This window comes from Pinus tabuliformis, chromosome 7 (genome assembly GCF_031772625.1).
Source record: "Pinus tabuliformis cultivar Carrire ecotype Pingquan chromosome 7, CPIR1, whole genome shotgun sequence".
Lineage (NCBI taxonomy): Eukaryota > Viridiplantae > Streptophyta > Pinopsida > Pinales > Pinaceae > Pinus > Pinus tabuliformis.
Window position 1 is genome coordinate 1,613,871,807 of NC_142293.1, and position 12,584 is coordinate 1,613,884,390.

The window sequence follows — 12,584 nt, forward strand, 5'->3', positions numbered from 1 at the left end:
GCTCCCTACAACGCTCCCGAAAATGGCAGGGAGCGCAATTTTTTTTTTTTCGGGAGCGCTCGCTCCCGCTCGGAGCGCGATTCGGGAGCGGGTTCGGGGGGGGGGGGGGGTGCTCCCTCGCAACTATGGGCTAGGATCAGAGAACACAACTCTGATACCAATATAACGAACAGGGTTCATATATGCAACAAAATATTCAAAATATTTGAACAATATCCATTATAGGACAGATAATATATTTATATAAAGAATGTTGAATGTACAGAAGATATGAGATGATATAGTTACAAATGAGTATTGAATTTTGTAGCTATGGTTGGTCTTCATAATATTAATTTATATGTGTAATAACAAAATATAAATTCTATTTGCAAAAGAAAAATTATTTGAAGTATGTTCTTTGTGCTTGCAAGAGAGAAAATATTTATTGTTTTATATTCAAAAGAAAATTTTATAAGGCATGTTCTTCATGTCCTTATCAAGAGTGGGAAAATGAAAATTTGAATTTGTATTCTAGACACCACAAGATGCCCAAGTCGGCCTCCTAGTGATGAAGTCGGCCCTATCCAAGAGGCACCTATTTGACCCCTTCCAGTGTGTATATATAGAGACCACTTGTCTCCACTCCAAGCATAATTCGCATCTCATCTTCAAGTGTATTTCTGATCCAACATAGCGAAGGAGGTCGAAGAAGAAGAAGCCAAATTGAAGAGTCAGTCTACTCGCACATGTGATCTTCTGCTGCCCTTGCACTTGTGTATTGCAGGTCTGAATTTCTGTGGTAGAGTCCTGTCAAAGGTCCGAATTCTCAGATAAAGGAGAGGCCGAAATTTGGCCCTAGTGCAGACCTAGTGCGAGTTTGAGGAGAGGTTTCTTAAAGTGATTTGGTGAAGTTTTGGCTTGGCATCTTGAGGCATCTTATGGTTGTCATCTTGCTGGTTAGTTTGACTTTGATGTATCTCTTGTTGCATTAATTCTCTAAGGAAAAGATTGTCTGGGTTTTTTCCTGCTTAGTGGGTTTTGCCCAAGGTAAAAACTTTGTGCATTGTGATCTCTATTGCTCTTTTGTCTCTATTGTTGAATTTCTGAATGTATAATTTCTTAATGATACATTGAAAGAGCAAAATAATTACCTACATCATTGGAAGTAATTATCAAGTTTCAGAATTAAAGTACTTGTATCTACTGTACTGGAAAAATCAACATGAGGGACCACATATATACCTGGTCATGTGCCCTTTCATGAAAGGTCATGTCCTTTAGAGACATGCATATTCAGTATACTAATCATTATTAACTATTAATTATTAATTATTTACATTCATAACATCGAATATTGAGTTGACGCCCATTGGTAAACTCTAGACTTCCTCCCAGTCCCAGTCCTGTCTTGACTTGGAGGCTGGGTCAAGGGACAATTCTTGATGGACCTGTGACTGTCTGGCTCTGTGGTAGCTGCTGGCCACTCTCCTTACCATAAGCCAGGAGAAAATTAAAGCTGTCACCTTTTACAATACCATTATAAATCATTTGCAGTCAAGGAAGCAACAGATAACATTTCAATGTTTGTACAGGAAAGGATTACTTACAATAATATCTATAAGTGTAGTAGTCACCAGTGGCATAGAACAGAATGAATTAAAGCTGTAGCAGTCATCAGTGGCATAGACAGAATGAATCAAAAGGATGACCCCCAAATTGAGAGGGATTTCTAGGCTAGAAATTGTGCCTCTGTTTAACTGCAGTTTTAAAAGTGCTATGAAAGGGTCAAAAAGAGAAAATTAGACAAATTAGCCCCAAGTCGATTAGCTTTACAGCATGTGCTGAAAAAATTCTTTTGCTTTATAGTTACAAGAACAATACATGATGTGTGAAATTTTCCAGGAATCATCTCTAAAGTTGTTGACTGCGAGAAAGTCCTAGGAACTTGCCTAAGGTTATAATTTAGTGTATAATCTACTAGATGGGGCTCTGTTGCAATATACTGGTTGACCTTGCAGTAGTACAGCTGGAAGAGGAATAGACAGCTCTCCTATTGAAGGCTTTGGAGAGAAAGAGGGAAAGTTTTTTCTGAGGTAGCATTCATACCTTCGTGAGTTTAATAACGGGCATCCTATTAGTTCACCCATCCAAAACAGTCCAATGATTTTCCTAACTTTAGATCTATATAACTGTTTTATAGACTTATACAGTGCTTGCGCTAAGGACCACCTGTTTTAAAATTGTATGTTGAGCCACAGACAGTGACGTACATGTGGGTTAGAGTTTAAAATATCATATAACTCCATTTAATGTTTTAATTGAATAAAAAACATCTTCTGAAGGTTTTTAAAGCCATAGTCAATGGATCGGCTGATTTCCATCCACTTGGAAGTGGGCTGTGACAAATTAACCTTTTCGAAATGTTAGAGCTGTGTATTAATGTTCTTGCAATTCTGTTATCACTCCATTGCATGTTCCTTGATAAGAACTGTTTCAAATTATTTTTTGGTGAATCCTTGTTGTATTTGCTGGTAAACTGAAATTTCTCTCAGGCCTCGTGAATATAACTTTTAGTTGTGCACACTTACTGGTCTCTGATGAATTTGTATTTCTAGTTATGTACATGTACTGGTCTCTGATGAATTTGTATTTCTGAATGATTATGCAGGGCCCAATCATATGATGATGGAGGTATGCTATGACTTAAACCACATTGCAGCTTTTAGTTGTAGGGTTATCATTTCTTCCAAGTACGTTTTTGGTGTGCCAAGGGGAAGAATATTTCTATTGGCATATATCTTGGGAAAACTTACTGCAAGCATTTAGCTTTTGGGAGTGAGAGCTTATTGTGAAACTCTTGGTTAGAACTTCTTATAGTAGTGTTGGGTCATTTTAATAGTTCTAACTTCTATCAACTATTTGTTTGGCTCTTGAAAGGTTTGGAATCCTCTTGGCATAGTCGGAGTAATTACTGCATTCAACTTTCCATGTGCTGTACTTGGTATGTGCCACTAACTCTTTGGAAGAGATACCTTAAGAGGATGACTTGCAAATTTTAGTTGAAGCAATCTGGTAGTGATGCAAGTAACAGATGAAAAAATTTGAGAGCATTAAATTTTGAACTGCAAATACTTAATATGTTTCAGATTGAATTGAGATGGTAGTTCTCCTGTTAACATGTTCAATTTCTAGAGCTGTTATCATGGAGGATATTTCTGATGCTATTGAATTGTGACCCAAGTATCAACCTACTGGTGAAGGAAAAGTTCCTGGTTCCTAAGAGATTATTAAGATTGGAAATGAAGCATATGCCAGCTGCAACAATGTGGATATTCTTATTTTCAATAAAAAATTGAGGCCCAACCTATTTACATGGAATAGCTACCAGCAAATGGCAATGTTAGCTAAACATTTCATTGATAATGAATCTGTTGAATTGATCATTGTTAAGCACCCCTTAGATGTCGCTTCCTATGCAGGGATAATGTATGTTTAATTTTTATGATCATCAATTACAAAGAAACTCTCTTATCTCTACTCGGAAAGGATTTTTGTTAGCTCAAATTTTGATGTGATGTCACATTTGATCTTTGTTTGTTTTATTGTTTAGTGACAGTTATCTTATTGGCATTGTAATTAAAACCCATATGGTAGATAAAGTTGCGATCTACTTAAAGTTATACATCACCTGATAAGCTGTATAGGAGTTAGTAATTAAAGAGCTTATCATGGGGAAGTCTTGAATAGGAGGTCCTGATTAGTTGGGGGTTTCATAGTTGCTTCCTCAACCATTAGGTAGTAATGTACATTTGACCTCGGCATGTGTAAAACCCCTGTTTTTCAAATTGAGTATTATTATTATAATATGTAGGCCAACCAACTTCAGATAATTCTTTGATCTCGACAATGCTGGTCAACCCATTTGGATGAATGTTTTCTTATTTAAAACATTATCTTGCAACTTAAGTCTATAATAACTTGAGGGATAAATAGTCATTGACCTCTAGGTTGATTTGGAAGTTGAAGTCAGAATATATTCCTAGACTTGATTTCGATCTTCATCTTCCTTCAAATGTGAGTTTTCAATATTTTTTTATAACAATTGGATTAATTCAAGGAACTTACAACATTGTCTTCATTTATGTCAATTGGGTTCAACTTAGACAATTGAGAGTGTAAGTTTTTACAGTAAGCAATGCATACATAGATCCTTTATAAACAAACAATTAAACGATGACAATCACACATAGTATTTAGAGATTTATCTTGGAAACCCTCAACGAGTAAAACCAACAAAATGTTTAGAGCTGCACCTTTAACTTTTTATCATCAATCAAGTTCATCATTTACAATACAATATATAGGATCATGCAGAGTCCAAAATCGCTATTCCATTGACCTGGATTAGATTACAACCTAAGTCATTTGACACGATGACACGAGACACGAAGGACATAGAAATATGAGTATTTGACATGAGATATGATGACCCTAGAAATAGGACATGTTACATATTAAAAAATATAACAAATTAGTGAATTGCGCATACAAAAATGAAGAATAAAAATATTCAATTTTTCTTAAAATTAAAAAACTAAAACATTTACATGATGATGATGCAAATTTGATCATAAAACTATTACTACATTAGTGATGATAAAACGACAAACACAAAAAGTGTTGGAACCATAAACTATAGCTTTCTCATGAAATCATCAAAATCAAAATGCATTACATAGATATTGAGTCACTACTGCTATGGTGGGGATGCCAATGGCAAATACAAAATAGTGTAGATACTACTAGAAATCCAAGCACCCCAGGTCTGGTCCATGTTTTAGTTGGAAAACATAAACACACTGAAATGCCTAACTTTAAAACAACTTGCACAGCAGAAAATACACCAACAATTAGATCAAGCACATAACATTGAAATTTAATTGCCAAAATTAATTTCTTATAAGTCCTTTAACAAGAAATCCAAGGGCTCCCGTACCAGGGATAGTGGCCCTTTACAATCCTTGAAAATGCCCAAAAACACAAGTACAAAATCCTTGGGTTGAGGCTAAATCCTTCAAGCCCTCACTGCCCAAAATCACTCAGTCCAACTTCTCCTTTAATGGACTGTCCACACAACCACCTTGTTGTAGCACCTTAGGGCTTCCCAACCCTCCTTAAACACTCGGTCCACCTGCAATCTTCCCTCTTTACATGTTTTTTCTGCTGTGACTACCTCCTGTAGCCCACGACCCTCACATAGGTCCCTCGGTCTGTACTTTTTTGGTTGCAGATAGCACTCAACAACCCCCAACCCTTCCTTTTTACTGTGCATTGTTCCTCTAAGCTATAGACCTCTTGCCAGCTACCAAAAAAACACAACTTACCCTCTTTCTAGAGCTCAGGCCCTACATGACTCCCTCTTTAGTCAACCGACCCTCCTCAGGGCACAATTCCTTCTTCCCTTGATTGCAATTTTGCCCCTCAAACCGCAATCAAGGGAAGAAGCTAGCTTCCTCTACCTTCAATGCCTTGTCCTTTAGCCTTTGGATGGTAGATTCCCATAGGTCCGACCCTTCCTAGGGAATGGCTGCCTTTAATGCCCTCAACTTCTCCCTTCCTCCTTGCAGCCTTTCCTTCCTTGCCTTTAGAATAGCCTAACGACCTCCAGGATCTGTCTTAATAGATTTGCCACATGAACCAATTTACTCACATCCTTCAAGAGTTACCCTGCCGCTCCTTTGCAGGTCTGCAGTTTCCTCAGCAAATCAAAACCCCACTCAAGAAGAAACATCCATTATTCTACTCTCCATAATTGATCTCAAGCCTCTCCATTGGCGTCTAATTTATACTTTTCCTTGAAGTGTGCAGCAATACCATGTGTCTATACCATGGGTTATCAGAATACTATGGGTCATCAGAATACAATTGATCTATATGATGGGTCTATGGGTACAAAGCCCCATCACTTGCTCATAAACTTATACAATCACTTTTGTGAGCGTTTTCCTCTCACATACCCAACACCAAGGGGACGTGAGAGTACCTCTCGATGCTACCAAATTTCAACCCTCCCTCTTAGCGATGGAGGTACTTCCATACCCTGGAAGTCTCTCTATTTCCCACATTGGAACACAATCCTCTTCCACAGTTGTGCTCCAACACTCATCATAAGCTTCTTCTTCCATCACTAAAGAAAAACTTGCTATAAGAGTTGAACCCTTCTTGGAAGTTCCCTTGCTACTAGAAGCCTCCTGCTTCTTCTTATCTTGCATGGCCTTTAAGCCAGACCATGACACCTTCTTGTCAGTTTTGGAAGACTCCTTTCTTCCATTTAAAGACACACTCTTCTGGGGTTGCTGACTCTCCCTCTAAATCTATCAACTCCCTCTGAAACCTGACTCCCTTTGAGTCTCTAAAACCAAATTCCTTTTTGCTTGGTTAATAGGATTTCCCTTTAGTTTATACGAACCACTCTCACTAACTCCAAGAACCACCCTTTGGTTAGAGTTAGATCAACTGATCTGAGAATTACCTTTCCATCCTGGAATACAACTTCAAACAACTTTGCCTTGTTAGTTGGCATAGTGATCTTGGTGTCAACATACTCCCACAGATCACCAACAAGACTAGCTTGATTCTCTCCTTCCACGAATTGTAATTGGAAATCCAATCCAATCGGTTTTCAATTCTCAAGCCAAAAACCATCTTGTCCATTGATTTTTTACCCATAAATCCAAGAGACCAACTGTCAATCCTTCAACAACAAAACAACTTAGCTTCCTCTTAGCGCTGCCACTTGTGAACAAATCTGGCGCAAATGCTCTTCAAAGTGCTCCGATACCATGTTAGAAATCCATGCACCCAATTTTTGGTCTATATTTTAGCTGGAAACGATAAACAGACTAAAATGCCATACTTTTAAATAATTTGCACAATGGAAAATACACCAACAATTAGATCAAGCACACAATGGTGAAATTTATTGCTAAAATTAATTTCTTATAAGACCTTTAACAAGAAATCCAAGGGCTCCCATACCTAGGGTAGTGGCCCTTTACAATCCCTGAAAACGCCCAAAAATACAAGTAAGAAATCCTTGGGTTGAGGCTAAACCCTTCAAGCCCTCACTACCCATAATCACTCAGTTCAACTTCTCCTTTAATAGATTTTCCACACAACCACCTTGCTATAGCACCTTAGGGCTTCCTAGCCCTCCTTAAACACTTGGTCCCCCTACAATCTTCCCTCTTTACAGGTCTGTCCTGCTGTGACTACTTCTTGTAGCTCACGACCCTCACACAAGCCCCTTAGTATACACTCTTCTAGCTGCAGATAACACTCAATAGACTTGCGACCTTCCCTTTTGTTGCGACCCGGTGTCCCATCCTCAAAACAACAACCCCCTACCCTTCCTTCTCACTGTGGGTTGTCCCTCTAAGTTTCTGGCCTCCTGCGAGCTACCAACAATGTTGATTTTTATCCATCATCAGGAGGTATTCTTGCATGCCAAGAGGCCTCCTGAGTTGGCTTAAAATAATTATCGAAATAAAAAATAAAATAAATTTTATTAACTGGGTTTCATGTAGGCTAAAAAGTGACTAGTTGGTTCCACCATGAAAGGGTGTGTCCCTTGGGGTAAATACACCCATTCGACTTGTATATATAGACATATTGTGACACTTCATTTGATCACTCACTCACATCATATCTCTTCTATAGAAGACACTCGTGGGGGTAGAAAAATGATGAAATGACTAATGTTTGGACTTGGTTTTTGGCACAGATTTCTATACAATTTATTGTAAACCTTGTTGAGGAACAATTTCTCTTAGAAGAAGAGTTGTTGGGTCTTCTCCCAAGTTTGCATTTCTCAGGGAAAATTTGTTTTCTCTATTGTGCATGGCTATTCTTTTTTGATCTTACTGTTTCACTACATTACTGTTAAGATTTTTTTGTGTATAATTGCTTAATGATATATGTGGCACAAGATAAAGTAATTGAAAATCATTAGAAAGTAATTATTAGATTAGAAGATCAGTTTCTATTGTGTATTATTGTAGAAAAATCAACATGGTATCAAAGCCTTGACAAAAGAGCAACCATTGGAGTGCCTTAGCATGTTTGTTCATCAAGGGCTGGATTTCTGGCCAAGTTTAAGAAGAAGGGTTAATGCCCTAACCATAGATTAAAGAATGAACAAAAGTCTAAGGCCAAGGGGTCGCAACCTTAGAGGATGGCCAAAGGCCTTCGGAAGAGGACAAAGCAGGTCAGGAAGGAGATAGGGAAGCTTTGGATTTAATTCTATTGAGATCCTTACACCAGTTGGGATTCTGTGTGTGGACAACGGTTCCAACATCGATTCCGAGGAATGGAGTTCAGTGGAGGCAGTTACGAAGACATTATTAGCCCATGTCATGAAAGAATTTCTTTTGTCGACCGAGAATGTTGGTATACAAGTTCATGACGTTGTTTAGGTGAACCCCCATGTTCAGGAATGTTGTTGGTATCGAATTCTCACATGTTTTTTCGTGAGTGAAGAACTGAGGTAGTTGAATCCTTTGGTCAAAATTCCTTTGGCTACGATCGACAGGACATGAGGATTCTTGTTCATGCCTTTCCTCCACGATTTAGACGAAGGAAACCTAATTTCGAAGAACTGGCAAGGCATTTGAAGGCGGACTTGTGGAAACTATATGCTTTCATCTGCAGGCCATTCATGATGAGTAACTTGAATCCAAATATACGATTGCTTCAAGAGTATATCAAGTTTTTCGAAGAGGAAAATCTGAAGGGCTCGAGGAAATCAAATAAATGGTGGAGAATTAGTGGTGTGCGTTGGAAAATACTAAGAGGGGGGTGAGTCAGGATCTCCTTTATTTTTACACTTGGTGAGTTAGTCATTAAATCGTTCAGAGCATTCAGATAATCATCACATCAAAAGAAAATAGGAACCAACAAAGAGACAATACAAAAGATTTGGCTTTAATCAAGCTCTGTTATGTATGAATTTACATACAACAATTTACTAGACAAGTCTGGAAGGAAGTACAAGACTCCCAAGGGGTTTTACCAGCAAGCTGGAAGGAAACAAATGCTCCTTGAAGGATGGGCTCCTGTACCAAAGAAAATGGCCCAAGTACAATTGACAGTTGTCACTGCAACTACCCTTGCTTCTGTAATTCCACATTGTCATTATCTAATGGTCCTTTCCGCTACGACTTTTGCTGCGACTGCCATTGCTTCACCTGCTGCCACATATATTGCGACTGCTATCACTTAAAGCTGCTATCCACTACTAACTGTCACTTCAACTTCTGTCACTGCCTTTGTCTATGCTGCCTCGTCAATGTCGCATGAAACGCCTCCCCCCCGGATCTAACCTGGGATTCGTGTCCCATACGGATCTGTGGGGGATCCGTCGCCGGATCTGCAGTTTGGAAATCTAGAACTGTGGATCACGTCGGAAAATAGGGTTCCTAGAATTTTGGAATCGTGCCGGCCTGATCTGCGATTCCATATTTCCGAATAGCGGATCCATGACGGATCGGTCAAGGATCTATACGGATCCCAAGTGGGTTTGATGCCCAACGGGCGGTTCTGCGCGACCGACCCAAATAACTCATTTTATTTATTTATTTATTATCTAACTTGAGTTGGGGGTGGGTTTAGGTTGAGTTAGGGAAATGATAGATGGGGATAAAGCTCATTTCCCCTCTCATTTCCTCACTCTTGTATTTTTGGAGAGATTGGAGAAGAGAGGAGAAGAGAGCTTGAAGAAGAGAGTAGAAAAAGAGGAGAAGAGAGGCTCGAGGAGAGCTTGGAGGAGTGAAGGAGGAGCTAGGAGCAGTGAAGGAGGAGGAGCTTGGAGGAGTAAAGAAGGGCTTCCATCTACAAGAGCTAAAGAAGTAATTGCAAACCCCAAACTCCCTCATTTTTCTGTTATTGTTGTTTGTATTTTTTGTCATCCCTCTCCCACTCTTTCCCATTCTTTCTTCTTGCTCATTTCATTGCAGGTTGTCCATCTATATTCATATTCCAAAATGGTGTTCTTTTGGCTTCTATGTATCATTCCACTTTTGGTTTTCATGATGGCAAGGGGGAGTAGGAATAGAAGGGAAGAAGAACAAGAGGATAATGGTCCCCATATGAGTGACCCAATGTATGATGAGAAGGAAGGGTTTGAAGAGGAAGGGGATGAAGAGAACATTAAAATGCTAGAGGGGAAAGCTGCATTGACACCCTTGTGGAATTATGTGACCAAACCTGAAGGTGGAAAAGGTGATGGAAGCTACAAGTTTTTGTGCTCTCATGGTTGTCATGGAGGAAAACCATATAGTGGTTCATATACTCGTGTAAGGGGGCATCTTTGTGTGGTGTTGGATAGTGATGACAAAAAGGGTGTTGTGGGGATAACAATTTTACCAAAGGTTTCAGCTGAACAAAGAAGAAAATACATTCAAATAGAGGAGGTTGTACAACAGAAAAACAAGAAACAAAGAACTCATTCTGAATCAAGTGCAACCTCTAGATTTGGTAGCTCATCTCCTCATGGTACTTTTGCAACCTTTGGAAGTAGAAGAACAATAGGGGATTTCTTGAATGTTGCTGGGAGGGTTGATGTGGATGGAAAGATAGTCCGGTTTCTTTGTGCTTGCGGTGCACCATTCAATATGCTTTGCTCTCCCTGTTAGCATGATATGGTTAAGGCCATCACTGAAGCCCCAAAGGATACAAGAGCCTCAACTATGAGAAAGCTAGATCAATGTTATTAGAAAGAGAAAAAGCAAAGGTTCAAAGAGATTTGACACGTTTTACAAATGAGTGGGTGGATTGTGGGGTACCCATTGTAACAGATGGGTGGACAAATGTTAGAAACCAACATTTGATAAATGTTCTTGGTGTTTCTGCTAGTGGTGTTGTGTTTATTACATGTCATGACTCCTCCATTAGTGCAACTTCCTAAAACATGGCAGATCTCCTATTGCAACCAATCAAAGATGTTGGTCCTAACAATATGGTTCAAGTGATCACTGATAATGCAACAGGAAAAATTATTGAGCGTACTAATCCACACATCTTTTGGTCCGAGTGCTTAGTGCACATACTGAACCTTTTGATGCATGATATTGCGAAGCATAAAGAATGTGGATGGATTAATGAGCTTTACAAGAGAGGGAAGCAACTCATTAAATTTATCATAAGACATACAAGGGTAAACTACTTTTATGGCACTTACTCCAAGTTGTAGTTGCTTTTACTTGCAAAAACAAGATTTGCAAGTTATTACCTCACCTTTAGGTGGCTAGTGAAGGTGAGACACACTTTAACTAATATGGTGACCTCTGAATCATGGGAGGAAATTAACACTGATAGAGATGGTGCTAATGTAGCCAAGGACACTATTCTTGACAATTCCTTTTGGTCATAGATTAAATATGTTTTGTAATTCACCAAACCAATTTATTGCATGATCAAGTTTGCAGATTTAGATCGACCAATAATTGGGGAGATGTATGAGCAAATATATATCATGTTGGGGCAGATTAAAGACATTGTTGGGCCTAGAGATATCACCTTGTACAATTATATTTATGCAGAGGTGGAAAAACGATGAGATATGCTAAACATTCCATTGCATGCTTTAGCATATGTTCCGACACCTAAATACTATCATCCATCATGGCTTTCAACACTAGCATTTTGCCTAGGTGTTCCCAAGGGTAGAACCTAGTAGGATCAATTTGACATCTTTGGGAGAATATTCTTGTTTGATCCTTTCCCCTCACCTTGGCCAGGGAAAGAACATCATTGGTTGCCAAAATCCATCCCCTAACCTAGGCTGGGTCCACTTGGCCTCGTGTGGTCCCATTCTTTACCAAAGCCTATTTAGCAAGGACTATTCTAGAATCCAAGTTCTGAAAAGGATTTTAGGGATTGATAACATCATTTATAGGTCTTAAACTTCTACCTCAACGCTCCAATCCTCATCCCCTTTCCCTAGAAGATCAAGTCCTTTGCTTAAAAAGCAAGGAAGCCCTATCCTTCAAACTCTTCTGGAAAGGGAATCATTTGGGTCACTCACCCCTTCATTGATCTATACTTTATAAGTGACTTCCCTAACTGTCGGGTCTCCTCCCATCGATGATGTCTGTAAAGAGCATGGAGTCTTAGCTGAGGTGTCAGTGGGCTAAGACTCTATTTGTTGCCCTTGGTCTAGCATTTGCCCTTTAGGGATTCCCCATAGGTCCCCTGCTAGTTTGAGTGGTAACAGATCATAGGTGCTTCAATTCTCCATAGAACAAGGTCTTGGATTTTCTAGGGTTTCTGGTCAATTCAGAAGATAAAACAAATAACATACGTCAAGTCCCTTTGGTTTCTCTTTAACCAAAGCTCTGAAACCATGTTGATTTTTCAAGATTTCCTTAAATGATAATAAATTTCCAATGTTTCTTAAATGAATTCATCTTCTACTACATTTATCATTAAGTAATTATACAAGAAAATCTCAACAGTAAAACAATAATTCCAGTAGGATCATGAAGAGATAGCCAAACACAAGAGACGCAAAATGTATCCCGGGAAAACCCCAAACCAGGGGAAAA

General features: G+C 39.0%; 1 protein-coding gene across 1 annotated transcript in view; it reads left to right on the plus strand.

Annotated features, from left to right (window-relative positions):
* Positions 1-12,584, plus strand: part of LOC149254378 (aldehyde dehydrogenase family 7 member B4-like) — a 245,935-nt gene that overhangs the window by 79,068 nt on the left and 154,283 nt on the right. Inside the window, exons 6-7 of the mRNA XM_089454764.1 lie at positions 2,651-2,673; positions 2,920-2,983. Of these exons, the coding sequence (XP_089310890.1) occupies positions 2,651-2,673; positions 2,920-2,983 (87 nt within the window). The remainder of the gene's footprint in view (positions 1-2,650; positions 2,674-2,919; positions 2,984-12,584) is intronic.